The sequence below is a fragment of the Eumetopias jubatus genome, unplaced genomic scaffold (assembly GCF_037043125.1).
Source record: "Eumetopias jubatus isolate StellerSeaLion01/CBP00866 unplaced genomic scaffold, mEumJub1_p1.0 scaffold_12, whole genome shotgun sequence".
Lineage (NCBI taxonomy): Eukaryota > Metazoa > Chordata > Mammalia > Carnivora > Otariidae > Eumetopias > Eumetopias jubatus.
The window spans coordinates 63981714-64006303 of record NW_028274818.1 but is presented as its reverse complement, the minus strand read 5'-3'; the positions used below and the strand labels follow the sequence as shown (position 1 = coordinate 64006303).

Genomic DNA, 24590 nt, shown 5'->3' with positions numbered 1-24590 from the left:
TCAGTCAGTGGAGCGTGTGACTCTTGATCTTGGGGTCGTGGGTTTGAGCCCCATTTGGGGCAGAGAGATTATTTTAAAGAAAATTTTAAAAAAAGAGAGAGAGAGAGAGAAGGCTTAATTAATGAAAAAAAGTCCTGGAGAAGACAACAGTGGATGAGATCATGAATACAAATAAGAAAATCAGGGGCACCTGGGTGGCTCAGATGGTTAAGCGTCTGCCTTCGGCTCAGGTCATGATCCCAGGGTCCTGGGATCGAGTCCCGCATCGGGCTCCCTGCTCCTTGGGAGCCTGCTTCTCCCTCTGCTTCTCTCTCTCTCTCTCTCCCTCTGTCTCTCATGAATAAATAAATAAAATCTTTAAAAAAAAAAAACAAATAAGAAAATCAGCCTTGAACAAGAGCAGGAACAGCTAGCTCTTTTACTAAAATAAAAAGAACAGCATGAAAGGAGAGTGTTGAACATGTGTCTAAAGGTAGAAGCAACAAGTTAGGGGTTCGGGCCTTATGGCTACCATTTCTGAAATACAAAGCAAGATCCTCTACTGAGAATCAGGGGGCTGATGCTGGAACAGACAGCTTTCAGCAGACAGCCCCCCATCCCCAAGCCATGAGGGGCTAAAGGAGACATCCATGGATGCCCCTCCTTCCTCTTTTTCCTCCTCCTCTTCTCCCCCCTTTTTTTCTCTCTTCTTCTCCTTCCTCTCCTTTTCATTCATTTCTTTTTTGGCACTCAGAATCCAAATACTCTTCCTATTTGGATGGAATCGATGTTGGGTATATTAGTAGAATACAATGCCCTCTCACTAGGTAAGCTGAAGAGGTTAGATCTTCCCACTCTGTCTTCTGGTGCAACAGGCATGTGAACCAGCCTCAGCCAATCAGATGTTCTTGTGCAGGATTTTGAATCTTAAGGAGGTAATACAAAAATGAGGGACAATTTTTAAATTACCTGTGGGGCTGATGGAACCGATAACAGCAAGAATTTAGTAGCAGTGGTCCAGAGCAGTGGTACCAGCAGTGGCATAGTAACTAGACTGTCCTTATATCATTTACACTTTAGCTCTAGTACAGGATGCTGAACCTTCTTGGTTCTTGCCTGTTTTGTGAGCTCCCTGCTATTGTCTAATAAATTCCTTTTCTTCTTACATTAGCTAGAATCAGTTTTGCTTGATAAACTGGGAGTGAGAAAGAGAGGAGAGGGATCAAGGAAACTAGAGCTCTTGGTAAGATTCAATAGCATGTATTTATTTTTTTAGAGGGGGGAAGGGCAAAGGGAGAGGAAGAGAGAATCTTCAGCAGGCTCCATGCCCAGCGCAGAGCCCAACATGGGTTTCAATCTCATAAGCCTGAGATCACAACTTGAGCTGAAATCAAGAGTCAAATACATAACCAGGTGTCCCCAGTAGCAAGTATTTTATATGTGAGGAAGCAGAGCACCACTGGAAATCTAGGAGATTATAGTCAGTCAATGGAAAGAAAGAGCAAAGATTTCAAAGTGGCTCGTAAGATTTAGCCAGGAGAATAGGATGTTGAAAAGGAGTGGGAATTAAGGTCATCGAGGTTGAAAAGAATAAGGAATTATGAAACTAGTGTGTTGGATGAGTGGTCTAGCTGGTCACTAAACTCACCCAGAATGATGGTGGAAATTTGGGATGAAGAGAAAACTGTTCAGTACCAAAGGCTTTGATCAACAAAGAGCAAGTTAGAGGGAGATGATAAATGACAGTGACAAAAAGAGGTGAGTAAGATGGGATAAACTTCAAATGAAAAGAATTTTTTTTTAAAGATTTTATTTATTTGTTTGACAGAGAGACAGCGAGAGAGGGAACACAAGCAGGAGGAGTGGGAGAGGGAGAAGCAGGCTTCCCACTGAGCAGGGAGCCCAATGTGGGGCCCGATTCCAGGACCCTGGGATCATGACCTGAGCTGAAGGCAGACGCCTAACACCTAGCCACCCAGGCGCCCCTGAAAAGAATTTTTATATAAGAATGAAAGAACAGGGGCGCCTGGGTGACTCAGTTGGTTAAGCATCAGACTCTTGGTTTCTGCTCAGGTCATGATCTCATGCTCCGCACTGGGCTCCGCACTGGGCATGCAGCCTGCTTGAGATTTTCTCTCTCCCTCTTCTTCTGCCCCTCTCTCCAGTTGTGCTCTCTCTCTCTCTCAAATAAATAAAATACATAAAAATAAAAATATGAAAGAGTAGTAATTTGGAAGTAAAAGTGGGCTAATTCATCTCATTACATGAAGACAAAAAGACATGGGAGAATGAATAGCCCTTACTCAAGATGGCACCAAAACAAGTGGTGTTCCAGAAGGAAAGCCAGGGTTAATTAAGAAAAAGAGATGAGGGGAATGTTCTAGAAGAGAGGATTTGTAAAGAAGTTTGTTCACATTAGACTAAGTCTGAAGTTCCAAAGGACTCCATGGAAAGTGACAAGAAGAAAATCAGTAGGAGGATGAGGAGGGCAGGTAAAGGTCAGAGCTATGTGGAGAAGGAACTACAAGAAAAGATAATTGGCGGGCGCCTGGGTGGCTCAGTTGGTTAAGCGACTGCCTTCGGCTCAGGTCATGATCCTGGAGTCCTGGGATCGAGTCCCGCATCGGGCTCCCTGCTCAGCAGGGAGCCTGCTTCTCCCTCTGACCCTCCCCCACCTCATGCTCTCTATCTCATTATCTCTCTCAAATAAAATAAAATCTTTAAAAAAAAAAAATAAAATTGGCCAAAGATGTCCACATATGAAACAGTGGCCATATAGCTAAACGTAAGTACACTGAAGAAAATTCATGCTTAAAACAAAAACAATAATCCTATGGAATATTTATCCACTCTCTTACCCAAGGCCTGGGCTCCCAAGTCTTTTTTTTCCAAACTTAGGTTCAAATCTATGTTCTCCGGTGAGTTCTGGAACAAGCTATTTGATCTCTTTAAGCTTCGATTGGAGGTAGCAGCTCCTTTCAGGGGTGAATATACAAGATGAACAGCATGTGATAGTCTCACACGATGCTTGGAACCTGTAGGCACTGATAAATACTCACTGGCCTGTGGAATTCCTAAAGGCAGGAGGAACAGGGCAAACAACCTTTCCCATTATACTGGGGCTCATCGTGTGACTAGAATATGGCAGAAGTAATGATACATCACTTTTAATGTTAGGCTTTTGTCTTACTGTCTCTCTCTCTGTGTTCCCTTCTATCTCTATCTCTAATAATTAATAGATAATACAGAATTTTGGTACCTGCAAGTGAGATGCTACCAAAACAAATCCTAAAAATTCAGGAGAGGTTTTGGAGTCAGGTAGTGCTGGCCTTTGAGCAGGCTGTTAGAGCTTAAAGGAAAGTGAGGAAAATCACATTGGCAACTACAAAGGGGGACCCTTTTTATGAACTGCAGAAAAATTCCTATTAATATGGAAAGTAGAAAACATGCCTAATGAACCTAGTGGTCGAGATGAAAGGATCTCAAGGAAAAGTATTGAAGGTGCTCCCTGGTTCTTTCTGGCTGCATGTAATAAAATGCAAGAGGAGGAAGATAACCCAAAGGAAAGCCTGTTAAATAAAAAGGAGCCAGGAATTGCTAGTTGTGAAAATTCCCTGCCTCTCCAGATGGCAACAGATGCTAAGATAAGAAATGGCTTCTGGGCAAAAATCAAATTTGGGGCACTGCCAGGAAAACACAGTCTAAACATGAAACAGAGTATGTGGCTATAAAATCCTTTGTTAAGACCTCAGAAAGATCAAACATAGTGTCTCGGGGCTCAATTCAAAATGGCAAAAAAAACATTTCAAGAGTTCAAGGGCATGTCCCACAGACGGTTTCAATCAAACAGTAGGGTTTCATGTTTCTTGACTGTGTCAGCAAAGGCCCAAGGGAGAGAATGGCTTGTCTCAAATAAAGTTGGGTATGGGTTTTTGTCTAAAGGAAAACAAGATTCATAGGAGACCCATGAAGATTCTAAGATTATTATATTTCAGAAACACCTTCAGCTTGGACTGACAGAGGATAAATGGTACAAAATGCAAAAAGTCTTTGGACTCCCAAAAATTCTATCAGCAGGAAACAGGTTTAGAAAACTACTCAACTGAAAACATGTACTATTTATCATAAAAGAGAGAGAGGGTAGACAGAGCCCAGACAGTAGAGCTAAAAGCCACCTAAGAATAATTTGTGAACAGTAGAAACAAGTCCTGGTCAAGAACCTTCCAACATTCGTGCAGCTGGCTTTTATCCACCAGTAACTCCTGTGTGCCTCCTATTTCCCCCCTTTTTTTATAGAAGTGTCCATGGAGGTTATCCTTCCCTATGCTGCCACTGCACGTGGGATGGTAAGTGGCAAATAACTTGTCTCTTTAGTTCACAAATCTACAGCTCGAGAGAATCCACTCAAGAAGCTATACTTAAGTAGCCACAGCCAAGGAACCTCAGCCACACCCAAGACTAGATTTAGATATGACATTCTGGACTTTTACCTCATGCTGTAATGGGATGAGACTTTGGTGGGCCTTGGAAGTGCGTGAGTGTACTCTACATGTGGGAGGAATGTGGATCGTTGGGAGTCTGAGGGAAGTCTGTGCTAGCTAGCCTCTGAGATGGTTCCCAATGACTCCAACCTCTTGGTATTCACACTATTGTGCAGTCACCTCCAATATTACATCAGTGTTAGTTTATGTCACCAAAAAAATATGGCAAAAATAATATGTCACTTCTGAAATTAGGTTATACAAGATATTGTGGCTTCTGTCTGGACCTCTATCTGTCTCCCTGTCTCTCAGATGATTCTCTCTGCCAGATGCCAGGTTGTGAGGACACTCAAATGGCCTATGGAGAGTCCCATGTATCAAGAAATTGAGGCCTCTGGCCAACAACCATTAAGGAACTGAGGCCTCCTGCCAACAGCCATGTCAGTGAGCCCCAGACTTATAAGAAAATCTGAACCAGAATCACCCACTAAAGCTACATCTGGAAACTGTGTGAAATGGTTAAGTGTTTGGTGGCTTAAGCTTCTAGGTTTGGGGGTAAATGGTTGCATGGCTATCTTTAACTAATACAAGGACTGTGTCAAACTCATTCTTTGATTTCTGTATTTGTAGTTGTTTAACAAATTTTGCTAAATCAGGTTAGTTTTCCTTTTCCTTCCCTCTCTCATCTGCATTTGCCACTTTCTCAATTTTATAAAGAATTCAAGGTTTGACAAATTATTTTGGAAGTAGTATTTACAAACTTCTCCTCACTAAACAAAGGCTTCATTGTGTTCTACCGTGACTGTTGTCTACACTTCTATGGAAATGTGGTCCAATAGAGCTCCAAAGTGAGCTGGGTAGATTTCTGTCTTGTTATAGTTTGCTATTTTACTGTAAACAGCTTTTATAAGTTTTACAGAAAGGTTTTCCTCGATGAAAAAATTTTCATGCCTAAAATAAGTGTGCAATCACAGACATGTCTATAAAAAGATGTCTGTCAACTACATTTTATGGTTTAGAAGAAAGCTTATTGCAGTTTTCAGCTCCCCACCAGCTTTTCCTATCTCTGTTTTTTCTGTGGTTTGAAACACACAGTCACAAAATGTGAAAGGTCTTCTATGAAAACCAACTGATTTTCTTCTTGAATTAATCAGCCCAGAAAGTCAATTTTCATAACTTCTTTACTTTCTGCACCACGAAAACCATTAAAAAAAAAAATCTCCCTTTTTTTTCTATAAACTACATGAAAATGATTTGAAAAGCACCGAAAGTGAAGAAAAAAACAGTTTCCTTATGGATTCTTGTTTACGGATTTTAAATAAATGTTAAAACGTTTACATAATTTTGCAGAAATTTGGAACATTAAGTTTAAATAGCAGGTAACAGGATAATGTTGACCAAACAGGCCCTACCTCCTACTAATCTATTTTTTCATCTGTAAAGTAAGAATAATACCTCATAGAGTTGTTATGAAGATAAATGTAATAATGTATATAAAAGGATTACCATTTAAAAAAGGAACCACTCATAAAGTTTGTTCATAGTAATTAAGCTCTCAATAGATGCAACTAGAATGATAATCAGGAAGACTAATACTAAAAAGAAATTGTTCATTAAAAATTATTTTATTAACTCCACAAGAAGGAAACTAACAACCCAAGGTTAAAAATAGGCATTCTCAGGGTGCCTGGGTGGCTCAGTCAGCTAGGCATCTGACTCTTGATTTTGGCTCAGGTCATGATCTTGGAGTCCTGGGGATGAGCCCCACATGGGGCTCCACGTAGAGCAGGGTGTCCACTTGATGATTTCTCTCCCTCTCCCTCTGTCCCTCAGCCCGCTCTCTCTCTCTCTTGCTCTCTCTCTAATGAATAAATAAATCTTTCGGGGGGGAATAGGCATTCTCACTACACATACACACAAACAGACAAATGCACACACACATATGTAAGTGGGTGATGGTGTTCACTGACTAGATGAGAAATATCCTTTCACAATGTATATATATATATCAAATCATCTCAATGCATATTTTAAATATCTTATCATTTTATTTGTCAACTATACCTCACTAAAGCTCGGGTGGGGAATGGGCAAAAGTTCTGAACAGATACCTCACTGAAGAAGATATACAGATGGTAAATAAACATATGAAAAGAGGCTCAACATCATATGTCATTAAGGAACTGAAAATTGAAACAACAATGTGATACCACTACTCACCTACTAGAATAGCTAAAATCCACAAAACTGGTAAAACCGAATGCTGGCAAAGGTGTGAAGCAACAGGATATCTCATCATTGCCTGTGAGAATGCAAAATGGTATAGCCACTTTGGAAGGCAGTTTGGTAGTTTCTTACAATGGTTAACACAGTCTGAACATACATGACTCGTCATACTCCTTGATATTTACCCATATGAGTTGAAACCTTTTGTCTTCACAAAAACCTGCACTTGGATGTTTATAGAAGCTTTATTTATAATTGCCAAAAATTGGAAGCAATTAAGATGTCCTTCAATAGGTGAATGGATAAACTGTGACCCATCCATTTATTATAATATTATTCAGGGATAAAAAAGAACTATCAAGCCCGGAAAAGACATGCTGAAACACTACATATTTCTAACAACCAGTCTGAAAAGGCTATGTACTGTATAATTCCAATAATATGACATTCTGGAAAATCAACAATATAGAGGCAGGAAAAAGATGAGTAGCTGTAAAGGGTGTGAAGCAGAAGAAGACGACGGAATATGTGATGGAATTTTTTAGGGTGATGAAACTATTCTGTATAATACTACCCCAATAGATACATGACATTGCATTTGTCAAAACCCATAGAACAAAGAGTGAACCTTAAGGTATGCCAATTAAAACGAAAGTCATTTAGGAGGTCAAGGCAGTCCCAAGTCCCAAGAAACTACCTGTATAACAAATGTATGAGACAATCTCACTGAAGGAAGAGGGAGAGGAAAGTTCTGACCTAAGTAACTTTGGAAATGAGTGGGATGTGTAAGACTAAAGGCAAAAGGAACTGCACATAAGAACTGTGCTCTAGTTGATAATGCTGCTTCCCACAGGCGCATGCGTTAACAATTCTGACCCTGCTATACATGTATACTGGAACTGAACAATAAAGTAAATGTTAGGTGTGTGGTGGGAGCCAGGTTTCTCACTGCCAGAGTGAAAATTTACTGATAAGCAATGGTAGGCTAGAATGATCCATGTAATCATGGATTGGAGCTGGAGATATCGTTACGAATTCATGTTCAGCTAAATGTCGATACTGATGGCTACAAAGATAAATCTTTTTAGATATGTGTATATACACACGTTAGTAGGAACACATATTTTATTGATCTGTCAGCAGGGAGCACCTAGAAGCAATAACATTCCAGTAGCAGTGAGCAAGCCTAGCACCCAAATCTTGGTTTCTAGTACCATTCTCCAAAAAAAGGAACTAAGGCTTTTTGAGAAATGGCTGGTCCTAGGACTAGGGCAAGAAATATAAAGAATGAGCCCAGAGTATCTTACTGCCAGAAAATAAGGAAATACTTTTAAATATTTAAATAAATATTTAAATACTTTTAAAAAACAAATTACAGGGGTGCTTGGGTGGCTCAGTTGGCTCAGCGTCTGACTGTTGATTTCAGCTCAGATCATGATCTCAGGGTCCTGGGATCAAGCCCCACATTGGGCTCTGTGCTCAGTGGGGAGTCTACTTGAGATAATCTCTCTCCCTCTCCCTCTGCCCCTTCTTCTGCTGGTTCTCTCTCTCAAATAAATAAATCTTTAAAAAAAAAATTACACTGATGGTACTATATCAAAGGGATACAGAAGCCAACTGAAAGAGCTCCCAATAGCCAAAACTGGGACAATTTGAGCAACAAAATAAAGTAGTACTGGATTATAACCCAGAGTATAAAATAAATATCCATGAGTCTATACTGTATATATATATATATATATATATTATATATATAAATATCCAATGATCGAGTAAACAAATAAATAAATGAGACAAATCTCTTGTGCAGAATGATTCCAAATAATTTATGTAAATTCTCTACCCTCAAGGAGGCAGAGCAAAACTCCCCACTCTTTAAGTATGAGCTTTGCGTAGTGACTTCCTTCCAAAGACTACAGTAGGGGAAGGAGGAAAAAAGAGTATCTTTACAGTGGAAAAACCTGACAAACACTTACCTCAGCCAAATGATCCAGGTAAATATCAACAGTGACATAAACTGAGACTCTGTACTCTTGATGCAATGTTAGGGAAATGGCACTTTACCTCTGTGGTTTTCCTCCCCAAATCCCATAACCCTGATTTAATCATGAGAAAAACATTATACAAATTCCAATAGAGCAGCATTCTACAAAACAGTGGACCACTAATCCTCAAAACTGTCAAAAACAAGAAGAGTCTGAGAAACTGCCACAGCCAAGTGGAGCCTAAGGAGACAACTAAATGTAATGTAGTATCCCAAACGGTATCCTGGAACAGAAAAGGGACATTAGGTAAAAATTAAGGAAACTTGAATAAAGTATAGGCTTTTTTTTTTTAAGATTTTATTTATTTGTCAGAGAGAGAGAGGAGAGAGTGAGCACAAGCACGGAGAGTGGCAAACAGAGGGAGAAGCAGACTCCCCACTGAGCAGGAAGCCCGACGTGGGACTCGATCCCAGTACACTGGGATCATGACCTGAGCCAAAGGCAGAGGCTTAACTGACTGAGCCACCCAGGGGCCCTACAGCATAGGCTTTAGTTAATTAAAAAAAAAAAAAAAAAAAAAACTTGTTAACACCTTACTTTGAACAAATTTTGCCACCACTTCTAAATTGCAGCACAGTGTGGTTGAGATCATACACTCTAGAGCCAGCTGGTTTAAAGAACAAATGCACCACTTATTAGCATTGTAAACCTTTTGAAAGTTACCTAACTGCTCAGATATTCCGTTTTTCTCACCTGTAAAAAGGAGAATATCAAGAATATTTATCTCACAAGGTTATTTTGAAATGTACTATCGGAACTCTAGTAATATTCAATCAAAGTTACCCATTATCATTTCTAAGTTTTTCTAATTTGGGGAAGTTGCTTAGTATCTCAGGAAAGTAAGGTTTATAGATTTGATTGAGAGAAACTAAGTTTTTTTTATTTAAATTCAATTAGCCCACATATAGTACATCATTAGGTTCAGATGTAGTGTTCAATAATTCATCAGTTGCCTATAACATCCAGTGGTCATCACATCACATGCCCTCCTTAATGCCCATCACCCAGTTATCCCATCCCCTCACCACCTCCCCTTCTGCAACCCTCATTTTGTTTCCCAGAGTCAGGAGTCTCTCGTGGTTTGTCTCCCTGATTTCATCCCAATCAGTTTTCCCTCCCTTCCCCTATAATCCTCTGCGCTATTTCTTATATTCCACATATGAATGAAACTATATAATTGTCTTTCTCAGATTGACTTATTTCACTTAGCATAATACCCTCCAGTTCCATCCACATCGATGTAAATGGTAGGTATTCATCCTTTCTGATGGCTGAGTAATATTCCATTTTATATATGAACTACATCTTTATCTATCCATCTGTTGAAGGACATCTTGGCTCCTTCCACAGTTTGGCTATTGTGGACATTGCTGCTATGAACATTGGGGTGCAGGTGCCCCTTCTTTTCATACATTGTTGGGTCATAGGGTAGCTCTATTTTTAACTTTTTGAGGAACCTCCATACTGTTTTCCAGAGTGGATACACCAGCTTGCATTCCCACAAACAGTATAAGAGGGTTCCCCTTTCTCTACATCTTTGCCAACATTTGTTGTTTCCTGTCTTGTTAATTTTAGCCATTCTGACTGGTGTAAAGTGGTATCTCATTGTGGTTTTGATTTGGATTTCCCTGATGCCAAGGGATGTGGAGCACTTTTTCATGTGTCTGTTGGCCATTTGTATGTCTTCTTTGGAGAAATGTCTGTTAGTGTCTTCTGCCCATTTCTTGACTGGATTATTTGTTTTGGGGGTGTTGAGTTTGTTAAGTTCCTTATAGATCTTGGATAACAGCCCTTTATCTGATATGTCATTTGCAAATATCTTCTCCCATTCCGTAGGTTGCCTTTTAGTTTTGTTGACTGTTTCCTTTGATGTGCAGAAGCTTTTTATCTTGATGAAGTCCCGCTAGTTTGTTTTTTCTTTTGTTTCCCTTGTCTTTGGAGACATGTCTTGAAAGAAGCTGCTGCGGCCAAGGTCGAAGAGGTTACTGCCTGTGTTCTCCTCTAGGATTTTGATGGATTACTGTCTCACATTTAGGTCTTTAATCCATTTTTAGTTTATTTTTGTGTATGGTGTAAGAGAATGGACCAGTTTCATTCTGCATTTGGCTGTCCAATTTTCCCAGCACCATTTATTGAAAGGACTGTCTTTTTTCCATTGAATATGCTTCCCTGCTTTGTTGAAGATTAGTTGACCATAGAGTTGAGGGTCCATTTCTGGGCTCTCTATTCTGTTCCACTGATCTATGTGTCTGTCTTTGTGCCAGTATCATGCTGTCTTGATGATTACAGTTTTGTAATATAGCTTGAAGTCAGGCATTGTGGTGCCCCCAGCTTTGGTTTTCTTTTTCAACATTCCCCTGGCTATTCAGGGTCTTTTCTGTTTCCACACAAAGTTTAGGATTGTTTGTTCCAGCTCTGTGAAAAATGTCGATGGTATTTTGATAGGGATTGCACTGAATGTGTAGATTGCTCTGGATAGCATACACATTTTAACAATGTTTATTCTTGGGGCATCTGGGTGGCTTAGTTGGTTAAGTGTCTGCCTTCAGCTCAGGTCATGATCCTAGGGTCCTGGAATGGAGCCCCACATTGAGCTCCCTGATCACTGAAGAGTCTACTTCTCCCTCACTTTGCCCCCAACCCACTTGTGCTCACTCACTCTCACTCTCTATCTCAAATAAATAAATAAAATCTTTAAAAAAAAACGTTTATTATTCTTTTGATCCATGAGCATGGAATGTTTTTCCATCTCTTTGCGTCTTCCTCAGTTTCTTTCATAAGTGTTCTGTAGTTTTTAGAGTACAGATCCTTTACCTCTTTCGTTAGGTTTATTCCTAGGTATCTTATGGTTTTTGGTGCAATTTAAATGGGATTGATTTCTTAATTGAAAGAAACTAAGTTTTCTATTACTCACTCACATGAAACATATATAGAAAGAGAAAATTGGCAAAAATTTAATTTCACACAGAATTATTAGCATTAGTTTCCATGAAGTCATAAACCATATTGGAATCTGTTGATATTTCACTATAATACTATATATTATTATAGTGATTACTATATAATACTACATATATTTTAATACTATAATTCTTGTATTGGTTAAATAAATCATCTTTCTTAAAATATTAAATAAAAATGTATGTTTTATACTCCTTTAAAAATACATTCTTTATATTTTTTAGTTGTCTCTACTCCATTAGGTTACATAAACATACAGAAGACTTGTTTATTATAAAAGAAATATAGCTAAATTAATATATCAATATAATATAAAATGCATTTTATTTGGTGAAATTGCAGTTAGAGGCAAGTTAAGACATTAGATAGTAATTCCTTTTTCTATTTAATCCCATATTAGGTGTTACCAACAAAAAGAAATAAAAGGCATCCAAATTGGTAAGGAAGAAGTAAAACTTTCACTATTTGCAGATGACGTGATACTATATATATAAAGAAAACCCTAAAGACTCCACCAAAGAACTACTAGAACTGATAAATGAATTCAGTTAAGTTGCAGGCTACAAAATCAATGTGCAGAAATCTGTTGCATTTCTATACACTACCAAAGAAGCAATAAAAAGAGAAATTAAGAAAACAATCCCATTTACAATGCACCCAAACCAGTAAGATACCTAGGAATAAACCTAACCAAAGAGGTGAAAGACCTGTACTCAGAAAACTATAAAACATTGATGAAAGAAGGACACCTGGGTGGCTCAGTCAGTTAAGCATTTGCCTTCGGCTCAGGTCATGATACCAGCATCCTGGGATTGAGTCCCATGTTGGGCTCCTTGCTCAGGGGGGAGGCTGCTTCTCTCTCTGCCTGCTATTCCCCCTGCTTGTGTGTTCCCTCTCTCTGACAAATAAATAAATTTGAGAGACACAGCAAGAGAGGAAACACAAGCAGGTGGAATAGCTGGGAGAGGGAGAAGCAGGCTCCCCGCTGAGCAGGGAGCAGGACGCGGGGCTCGATCCCAGGACCCTGGGATCATGACCTGAGCCAAAGGCAGACGCTTAACGACTGAGCCACCCAGGCGCCCCATAAATAAAATTTTAAAAAAATGGTGAAAGAAATTGAAGAGGACACAAACTATGGAAAGACATTCCATGCCCATGGATTAGAAGAACAAATATTGTTAAAATGTCTATACTACCCAAAACAATCTACATATTTAATGCCATCCCTATCAAAATACCAACAGCATTTTTCACAGAACTAGAACAAACAGTCCTAAAATGTGTATGGAACCACAGAAGACCCCAAATAGCAAAAGCAATCTTGAAAAAGAAAAACAAAACTGGAGGTATCACAATTTGAGGTTTGAAGTTATATTACAAAGCTGTAGTTATCAAAATAGTATGGAACTGGCACAAAAACAGACACATAGATCAATGGAACAGAATAAAGAGCCCAGAAATAAACCCACAATTACATGGTCAATTAATCTTCAACAAAGGAGGAAAGAATATTCAATGGGAAAAAGACAGTCTCTTCAATAAATGGTTTTGGGAAAACTGGACAGCAACTTGCAAAAGAATGAAACTGGACCACCTTCTTACACTGTACACAAAAATAAACTCAGAATGGATTAAGGACCTAAATGTAAACCATAAAACCTAGAAACCATAAAAATCCTAGAAGAGAACATAGGCAATAATCTCTCCGGCATTGGCTGTAGCAACATTTTTCTAGATATGCCTCCTGAGGCAAGGAAAATAAAGGCAAAAATAAACTATTGGGGCTTCATCAAAATAAAAAGCTTCTGCACCATGAAGGAAGCAATCAACAAAACTAAAAGACAACCTAGTGAATGGGAGAAGATATTTGCAAATGACATATCTGATAAAGGGTTAGTATCCAAAATATATAAAGAACTGATACCACTCAACACCCAAAAAATAGAATCCAATTAAATATGGGCAGAAGACATGAACAAACATTTCTCCAAAGAAGACATCCAGATGGACAACAGACACATGAAAAGATGTTCAACATCACACACCATCAGAGAAAAGCAAATCAAAACTACAATGAGGTATCACCTCACATCTATCAGAATGGCTAAAATCAACAACACAGGGACGCCTGGGTGGCTCAGTCGGTTAAGCGACTGCCTTCGGCTTGGGTCCTGATCTCAGGGTCCTGGGATCAATCCTGCATTGGGCTCCCTGCTCAGAGGGGAGTCTGCTTCTCCCTCTCCCTCCACTGCTCCCCCTGCTTGTGCTCTCTCTCTCTGTGTCAACTGAATAAATAAAATCTTTTAAAAATAAATAAATAAAATAAAATCAACAACACAAGAAACAATAGGTGTTGGCAAGGATGTGAAGCAAAAGGAACTCTCATACTCTGTTCATGGGACTGCAAACTGGTGCAGCCACTCTGGAAAACAGTATGGAGGTTCTTTTAAAAAGTTAGTAAATAGAACTACCCTACAACACAGTAATTAAGCTACTGGGTATTTACCCAAAAAATACAGAAACACTAATTCAAAGGGAGACATGCACCCCTATGTTTACTGCAGCATTATTTATAATAGCCAAACTACAGAAGTAGCTCAAGTGTCCATCAATAAATGAATAAAGATGTATATATATGTATATATGTATATATATATATGGAATATGTACAATGGCATATTATTCAGCCATTAAAAAGCATGAAATCTTGCTATTTGCAACAACATAATGAAGATAGAGAGTATGATGCTAAGCGAAATAAGTCAGAGAAAGACAAATACCATATGATTTCACTCATATGTGGAATATAAGAAACAAAACAAATGAGCAAAGGAAAAATGAGAGAGAGAGAGAGAGAGAGAAATCAAGAAACAGACCTTAACTATAGAGAGCACACTGATGATTACCAGAGAGGAGGTGGGTGGGGGGATGGGGGAACCAGGCGATGGGGATTAAGGAGGGCACTTGTGATGAGCACAGGGTGATGTATGGAAGTGCTGAATCACTATATTGTACACCAGAAGATAAGATAACACCATATATTAACTATACAGGAATTAAAATTAAAAAATTAATTTTAAAAAATTCCATATTAGACACTACCAACGCCAATGATTTGACATTGTATTTGCTTTTCAGCAATGGGAATGCAAACGCTAAAAATTAGCTATCGTACCAAATTAAAATCAAACCATAGAAAGAAAAAAAAAGTTACATTTAATTTCAAAAAAAGAAACTAATGATAATAAATACAGAAGGAGCTGTCATAACCAAAATAAAAGTCATATCACTTAAGGTTATAGAGCGGAGTATTTTGTTTGTTTGTTAAGTGGGACTTGAACTCATAACCCCAAGATCAAGAGTCACACACTCTAATGACTGAACCAGCCAGGTGTCTCTATAAAGTGGAGTTATAAACAAATAGTACAGCTCAGTTCTTTCCTAAACCTAAGATGTCTTATACATACTTAAATATTTAACCAGGTGCTCAAAGCCCCAGCTACAGAAATTAACATGAAATAATAAGTCCCAAGAGGAATCCTTACCATGAGAACTGTATAAAACATACAGCAAAGTAGGTAAAGAAATGCCCCTAAGGTTAATTAACAAGAAGCACAAATAACATTATTGTTCTGTTTGTCTCAGGTACTGCCATACCTATTCCAGAGATACTCTGTCTTTAAAAAGTCAAGAACCCAATTTGTCTTTTTTTTTTTTTTTTTTTGAGGAGGGGAGGGAGTAGTTCTTACTGAATTCTTATTTTATAATCAACTTGATCCAAAGACACTATACCACTAAAACACCTGGCTTAAAACTGTCATACTGTATTTACTCATCTAGCTTTCATTTAGCAAATTTTTTTTACCGTATTTTTTTTTAAGATTTTATTTATTTATTTGAGAGAGAGAGAGCATGAGCGGGGTGAGGGGCAGAGGGAGAAGCGAACTTCCCGCTGAGCAGGGAGCCCCATGCAGGACTCGATCCCAGGACCCTGGGATCACGACCTGAGCCGAAGGCAGACGCTTAATCTGACTTAGCCACACAGGCGCCCTTAGGAAATGTTTATTGACCGTCTACTACAAATATGTTCCAATTTAAAAGGAAAACAAACCAGCTACAGCAAACTAGCAGTAGATGTGCTAACACTGGGGGCAAGCGCTCAGCACAGTACTAGGTAAGCACAAGGGGGCATCCAGTCTAAGGTAGACATCAGAAGGAGTCAGAAGTTGAAATGAGGAGGTGCTAATTTACCCATAACTCTGTCCTCCAAATCTCAACAACCAATACAAAGAAATTAAAAATCTTTAGACTCTAAAACCTTTGTCATTGCCTCTGCTGTCACCTAGTCCAAAGCACCACCACTGTCCTCTGCTCCCATCTGCCAGAGTACAGGCAAGGGACCCTTTATTTATTTATTTTTTTAACGGTTTTATTTATTTATTTGAGAGAGAGAGAGAGAGCGCGCACAAGCAGTGGGGAGGGGCAGAGGGAGAGGGAGAAGCAGACTCCCCGCTGAGCAGGGAGCCTGACACTGGAGCGATCCCAGGACTCTGAAATCATGACCTGAGCCCAAGGCAGGCGTTGAATGGACTGAGCCACCCAGGCGCCCTAGCAAGTGGCCTTTTAAAAACATAAACCAAATGTATAATCTCCCTGTTTAAAATGCTTTAATGGCTTCCTTTTCCTCTGGCACCCACTCCCCTCCAACCTGGGCATCAAATAGGCCTGGCCTCAGCCTACTCTGCAAACCTCAGTTCCCATCACTCCTCACCACGTGACTCCATTCCAGCTACCCTGGCCTTCATTCAATGCCTCTAATAAGCCAGGCTCCTTTATTGCTTCGGCCTCTTGAATTTGCATTCCTTTTGCTGAAAACTAGTAAGAGGGACTGCCACACTCAAAGCCCCTGAAGAAAAAATTAAGTGTCCCTCTTCTGGAACCCTGAACTTTTTTGACATACTTATCCCAAATGCAGTTAAATAATTATGTTATTATAGGTCTTTCCTCTACAGTAATATCGTCTCTAAGAGGGCAAGGCCCACATCTAATTCTTCCCCCAATGTAGAGCACAGAGCCTGACATGGAAAGTAATGATTGATAAAACACGTATAGAGTTCTTACTATACGTGAAGCTCTCTGCTACATGCTTTGCCACCATATGAGGTAGGTTCCACTTTACTCAGTTGACTTGTGAAGAAATTAGAATAGATCAGTACCTACCCAGAAGTTACCCGGCTCTTAAGTGGCAGAGTTAGAATTTGAATCAGTAAAGATTTACTATAGACTTCATGGTTTCGTTTGTTTGTTTTTAAAGATTTATCCATTCATTTTGAGAGAGAGAGCAAGAGCAAGCTGGGCAGGGAGAGGAGGAGAGAGAGAGAATCTCAAGTAGACTCCCCAGAGAGCCTGACTCGGGGCTCAATCCCATGACCCAAAATCAAACAACTGAGCCACCCAGATGCTCCTAGAGTTCATATTCTTAGCCACGAAGCGACACAATTTATTAAATGAAGCCCACGATGAGGAAACATGTGCACAGGCCTACCACTGCCATGATGGGAACAACAAACTGTTCATTATGAAGAAGTGTAGAACGCGTGGAGGGTGGTGCCAGACATGTGATCAGAAAAGGACCTGGAGAAACAAAATATCCTAGTCTACTCTGTTAGAGTTTAGTCTGTCCTGAGGCAATGGGAAAACATTACAGGGTTTTAGGTAGAGGATTCATAACCAGATAACCAGATTTTCAGTATGGGAAATGAAAACAAGTAAACCATTTCGGAGGCTTTCACAATCCGGTAGATACAGATAAATGTGTATGTGTCAGGAAATTGAGAGAATTTCTATCTTATGGCTTATATCTTCTCTGCCATATAGGAAGTGAAAAGGTTTGCAGAGTGAATAGGGAGCTGAGGGGATTAGACAGATGAGATCATGAAGCCATGCAGATGACCCAAACCCTTTCTGAAGCAATCAGGGCCAGGATAGACAAAGAGAGACTGATGGACTGGTCTAGATGAGAGACTAGAGGCCTGAGAGTCAGTGCAGTATGTGATCCGGACCAAACCTGTAGTGGAGGGGTAATGTTAGTGCAGGCACCCTTGACTGCTGGGGCAACGGACAAAATTGGGTTGTGGACTGTAGAATTCGATGAAAATATGGTGTCTATGTTAAACTTTGTAGAGATTTTACAGAACAGGCTACCTTTGTTCCTAGAAAATACACACCAAAGTATTAAGGGATAAAGTTTCACAATGGTATGTAACATATTCTCAAAAGTTTCAAGTAAAAAATACACATATATATAACATTATCATACAGATATTACAATGTATATCACAAAATACATTATTATAGTATATATGAGAGACTGATAAAAATGTGGCAAAATGTTGAAATTTCTGAATTTGGGTAAAGGGAATGTGGGTATTCTTTGTGCTATTTTTGCAATTTTTCACCAAGTTTGAATTATTTCAAAAAATTACAAAGTTATTTTTTAAATAATCAATATTGAATAAGATACCATCCAAGAATTTAAGATGTCAAAGGCGTCACAATTCTAGATTATGGCGGTCTCCGGTTTAGCTATGGAGGTGTGCAGCCAAAGTATAACAGATCGAAGTCACTGAAACTGAGGCCATATTTGAGATAATTCCCTCTCATTTGATTATATCCCAGTTTCATATGAAATTCCATCTTATTTACTGATTTCTCTTGAAGTTTTTTAATCTCTGGATTCCCTTTCACTTTTCTTTTGAAGTTTTTAGTACTTAAACTACTTTATAACGTAATCATCAGTACAAATCTGAGAATTTCAAATCCCCATCTCTTTGACAACCTATTCGACATACTACTTTTCAGGTTTATTATCTTGGGTTCTATTCAGAAGATTTAATCTATGTGATGATAACTGAGTTTCACACAAACTTTAATAATATTTCAGCTACTATATCAAACATGGTAAATAATAATAATGATGGCACATCACCCCCTACCATCCACAGTGCTGGCATCCCTAAATCCTGTCTCTCTGATTTGAAGTCATCAGAGAGGGGCACCTGGCTGGCTCAGTTGGTTGAGTATCTGATCTTGATTTCTGCTCAGGTCATTATCTCAGGGTCATGAGACTGGGCCCCGTGCCCGGCTCCGTGCTGAGCAGAGAGCCTGCTTAAGATTTTCTCTCTCCTTCTCCCTCTGCCCACCCCTACCTCTCTAAAAAAAATAATCAGAGAGTCTCCTGCATGGGTGGAAGGGAAGTGATCACCTGGTTATTCCAAGGGATGCGAGATCCAACCACTTGCCTAGGGCTTCAACCCAAACCTCCCATAATTAGCCTCACACATGCCTTCAGTGATGGTTGCTGCTGCCAATCCTGAGCCTCCCCAGGGTCCTACAGCTCCACTTGGTTTGTTCCTTTTTGGCTCCTTCCTCTATAGACTTTTCTTTCCTTTGGTTCTGCTAGGCTAGTGGCCACTCGTCCATCCATTTAATAATTTATTATGCCCGGGGCGCCTGGGTGGCTCAGATGGTTAAGCGTCTGCCTTCGGTCAGGTCATGATCCCAGGGTCCTGGGATCGAGTCCCGCATCGGGCTCCCTGCTCAGGGGGGAGCCCGCTTCTCCCTCTGCCTCTCTCTGTCTCTTATGAATAAATAAATAAAATCTTTAAAAAAATAATTTATTATGCCCTCTTCTAACCTTTTTTTATTCTCTTCTTCTAATGTCTTTACAAACTGCTATTATCTCCTCTCCCACTCTCCCTACCCTTGTAGGTCTATGCCTTTTTTAAGTCCTTTACTGTCATTCTAGTGGGGTTTCAAGAAGGGTAAAAATAAACATGTGTGCTCAATCACCATGGTGAAGTGGAAGTGTCATTCTAGCTTTTTATGAGGTTAGATTAAATATGTTTCAGTCTGAGTGCCTTTCCAAATGTAATGGGGGTAGCTCCGAGCTATTTTCAATATTTTTTTAAAGGTTAACTGAAAAATACATTTACCCATAATGAGACCATGAAGGGTGACATTAAATTTCTTTACTCAATGTGTTACTCCTGGTTCATTCATTCACTCAACAAATATTTACAGTGACTACTACATCCTCCACACTGTCCTAAATTCCAGGGATTCAGCAGTAAATGAAACAGTCTCTTGACTTCATAGAGTTTCTACTACAATAGGATAGACAAACAAATACATATCTTTCACTGATCATAAACTCTGGCAATTACGTGCCTTTGATTACAAAAAATTGAAAAAGAATTAATTAGTATAAAAGGATCACAAGGTACTCATAGAATTTAGAAATTAGTTACCTCTGTTAGTACCTGGTTAGAACCAACAGAGGTGAGATTAAGTGAAATTATTTTCCCAAAGCGGGTAGAGGATGGGGATCAAAGCTGATCAAAGATCAAAAGATCTTTGTAGACCAACACTGACTGCAGCATTATTTATAGCACAGAAAATTTGGAAACAAGCTAAACAGCCAACAGTCAGGGAAAGCTTAACTAAATATGTTCCATAAATAATGATGAATGCTGCTATTATAAATGATGTGTTTGAGAGACACTTATGACATGGGAAAGTGCTTATAACAGTAAGTGAAAAAGTTAAATATAAAACTATATACAATATCAACTATATGAAACAAATGAAAAACAAATCTGCCAAGAAAAATAATCTGGAAAGAAATGTTAAAATGGCAAACTTTATTCTAGATTGTGGATCAATGGTTTTTAACAGCAGCCCCATCCTATGGTAACTTGGTAGAAACACAAATTCTCACACTCCCACCCCAGACCTCTGCTTTAGAAATTCTGGCCTGGGGGCTTAGCAATCTATGTTTTAACAACCCCTCTCTGTGATTGTGATGCTCACTTAAGTTTGAGTACTGCTCTAGATAATGAGATGATGGATGAATTTTATCTTTATTTATTTTCTTCCTTATATAAATTTCCACTTGACTTCTCTATGTGAGGCACAGAGGCTAAGGACATTGGCTTTGGAGTCAGACTTGAATGGAGCCCTTGCTCCACCATGTAGCTAGTGACCTTGGACGGTATCTTACTCAATATTGATTATTTAAAAAATAACTTGGTCTCATCTTTCAACACTTCAACTATTTCACTCCACTCTGACCTGGCTTCCATGGTTTCTGACAAAGTCCAGGTAAGGTGATTGTTTTCCTCTGGCTTCTTTCCAGATTTTCTTGTTGTCTTTGGTTTTCTGCAGTTTGACTAGGATACGCCCAGGCATAGATATTTTGCTCTTTACCCTGTTTGGTGTTCTCTTAACTTCCTGGATCTGCTTTGGTGTGTCTCGGGACATTTGGGGAAAAAAATTGTCCATTACCGCTACAAACATTTCTTCTGCTCCATTCTTTCATTCTTTTCCCTCTGGTATTCCAGTTGTGTGGGTTTTACACCTTTTGAAATTGTCCCACAGCTCTCGGATGCTGTTTTTTTGTTTCATTCTTTTTTCTCTTTGCATTTCAGCTTCGAAGTTTCTATTGAAATCTTCAAGTTCTATCATTCTTTCCTCAGAAATGTTGAGTCTACTGATGGACCCATCAAAGGTTTTCTTCTGTTCCACTGCATTGGATTTCTAACATTTCCCTTTGATTCCTTCAGAGTTTCATGTCTCTGCTTATACTACCCATTTGTTCTTGAATGTTGTCTTTTTCCATTAAAGCCCTAAACACATTATTCATAGTTCTTTTAAATCCCAATCTGATAATTCCAAGATATGTATCGCAGATCTGAGTTTAGTTCTTATGCTTACTTGATCTCAGATGGTGTTTTTGCTTTTTGCATGCCTTCTAATTTTTTGTTGAAAGCCAGATGTAACACTCAAGTAATAGGAACTAAGACAGTCAGTCAAGAGGCTTCATAACAATTTGGCTAAGAATAGGGCTGTGTTTAATGTTTGCTATAGCTGTGGGTGCCAGATTCCTCTAAGGACTCCTCCTTAAATAGTGTGTACCACACACATTTCAGCTGTAATCCACTATTATTGTACTACAACTCTGTGATGTGGTGGTAAAGTGTAAGTAAAGGGAAGCATTCTACCTCATATTCAAACTTTAGTCTTTTACTGGACTTGTCTCTGGGCTGTGACCTTCACAAGTGTTTTTTAGCTTCTCCCGCTCCCCTCAGATGAGATTTTCCACCTGGAGTGTAGGTCTTTGTTATGCGGAATGCTCTGAGGAGATTTCAAAATGTTTACCTTCCCCCTCCCCCTGCTAGAGCAACATGGGGTCTTTCTTGGCTCTTTACCAGGTGACCCGGTAGGTTTCCTGGAAGCAAAACCCAAGAGTATGTGAGGCATCTCCTAGGACTACAGGCTCCCAGGGAGTTTCTCACACTCGGTATTTCACGTAGCCTCCAGCAATTTGCCAAAATTACCAAGTGTTTCTTCCAGTTTATAGTGATAGAAGTGATGACTTCCCAAACTCTTAACCTGTTGTGGCTGAAACTGAGCCCGTTTCTTCATTTGTAAAAAGGATATTAACAGAGGCATCTATCACATAGGTTTGTTGGAAGGATTAAATGACCTAATTCATGTAAAAGCATTTCATCCAGTGCCCACTTCAGAATTTAGTGCTTATTAGACTGGGAACTCTTTGAACTGAAGTTCAGAGAAATTAAGTGACACACCCAAGTAAAATCTGAAAAAAAGCAGTATGCAAATTCAAGCCCAGGTTTTAGAGTCCAAATTTATTGCCGCATTTAAAAAATAAGTTATTTTATTACACTCTTAGTATCTATAAAACACATACTAGAGGTTTACAAAGCACTGTCAGGTATAGGATGTAGTAAACATGTGTTCACAAATGGGTAAGAATAATTTATAGTTAGTGTACGGATTTTAAAATATAAAAATAGTGGGCGCCTGGGTGGCTCAGATGGTTAGGCATCTGCCTTCGGCTCAGGTCATGATCCCAGGGTCCTGGGATCAAGTCCCGCATCGGGCTCCCTGCTCAGTGCAGAGCCTGCTTCTCCCTCTCCCTCTGCCATTTCCTCTGCTTGTGCTCTCTGGCTCTATCTCTCTGTCAAATAAATAAATAAAATCTTTAAAACTATATATAAAAATAGTTTTTATATTTAGGATATAAAATATTTAGGATATTTAGGATTTTAAAGCTTTTGGAGAAATGACATTAAAATTGTGAGACTTTCCGGTTGAGTGTTGGACTCTTGATTTCAACCCACGTTGTGATCTGGTAATCCAATCCAGCCCTGCTTCAGCTCTGCGATCATTGCGGAGTCTGCTTGTCCATATTCCTCCCCCTCTGTCCCTTCCCTTTCCCCTTCCAAGCCCAACTCACCCTTGCTCTATCTAAAATAAATAAATTGGGGTGCCTGGGTGGCTCAGTAGGTTCAGCATCTGCCTTTCGCTCAGGTCATGATCCCATGAATCTTCAAGATTCAGCCTTGTGGTAGCATTAAGTCAGAATTTCTTTCCTTTTTAAAGACGAATAATATTGCAGTGTATGATTACACTGCATTTTGTTTAACCATCCACTGATGGACACTTGAGTTGCTTCTACCTTTTGACTACTGTGGCTAATACTGCTATGAACATGGGTGTACAAATAGTTATTCAAGTTCCTGCTTTCAGTTATTTTGGGTATAAAGCCAGATGTAGATTTGCTGGATCATATGGTAATTCAATATCTGAATTTTTGAGGAACTGCCATATTATTTTCCACAGCAGCTGTACCATTTTACATGCCCATCAACAGCACACAAGGGCTCCGATTTCTCCACATCTCGCCAACACTAATTTTTCTAATGGGTGTGAAGTGCTATCTCATTGTCCATTTGACTTTTTCAAGTATGAATTTTCTTGACCGATTTTTATAGGTAAGTACAAAGATAAATTTCAGTCCAATTTTTCTCCAAGTTTTATTCTGAATTCGAGGAAATAAATTGTCGGTAAGTTAGTTTTCTTCTTCAGTTAGTCTCTACCTAGATTGTTATCCATCTAAAACAAGGAGAAAACTATTAAATGGCCCCCAAAATAGGCGTGAATGCATCACGTGTGATCGACAATTGGTAAGACTTAGATTTAAGTTTTTCTTAACTCCTAGATTCCATGCCACACATATACTAATAGCTACTTATCTCCTAGAACGTGCCAAGCACTTCCCTTTCTATTTATTCAGCATTTCTTTACTGCCAGGCATCATGGTGGGTGCTGGGGGATATAAAGATGAGTAAGACGACACCATCTCCATTATACCAACATTATGAAGTAGGTAAAATCTTTCCCACTTTACATTTGAGGAACTGGAGGCTCCTATGGTCTAGCATCTTGGCTAAGATCAGACAGAGCTTGGGGAAATTGAGGTCTTACTCCACTTTTCTACTACTCCATAGTATACCCTGTACTATCAATAGTTCCCTTTTTAAAAAGTAATATCCACCTGTAGTTTGTTTTTTACCTTAGATTTTCAAATATTGGGTTTTCAGAGGAATGGCACAATACAAAGAAATAAACAAACAAAAAGTTGTAAAACCTCTACCATTTAGTAGGAGTTGATAGTTGAATTGGAGGCACTTTACCAAGTAATGCAAAGAAATGAACAATATTTTTATACAAAAATAGTAAATCCTAAGCAAGCTTTAAGTATCTGAGGCTTACTAAAAAAAACTGACAAAGTTCCTTTGGCCTGCCAAAAGTTAGAGGATTTTATTCCTAAGCAGTTTGTTTCCTAGACATGATTCTAATTACAAACAGAAGTTCCTTGCAGTCCTATGTAAAATTCTCGAGGAGATAGAAACAATAAGATTAAAAGATTCAAAGAATCAATAATTGCGTTGATTCTCTATTTAAACAAAACTAAACAGAAGGAAAAGGAAAAAAATGTTCTGGCTGAGCAAACTTGGGAGAAATAATAGAA

General features: G+C 39.1%; 1 protein-coding gene across 5 annotated transcripts in view; it reads right to left on the bottom strand.

Annotated features, from left to right (window-relative positions):
• Positions 1-24590, bottom strand: part of DRC8 (dynein regulatory complex subunit 8) — a 112367-nt gene that overhangs the window by 82824 nt on the left and 4953 nt on the right. Inside the window, exon 2 of one of the 5 annotated variants that reach the window (XM_028111845.2) lies at positions 6681-6762. The exons of 3 other annotated variants lie outside the window; for them this stretch is intronic. In XM_028111845.2, coding sequence (XP_027967646.1) covers positions 6681-6759 — 79 coding nt within the window. In that variant the 5' untranslated portion in view covers positions 6760-6762. Of the gene's footprint in view, positions 1-6680; positions 6763-24590 lie in introns of those variants that run through there. One more of the 5 variants, XM_088017177.1, reaches the window with a different exon arrangement.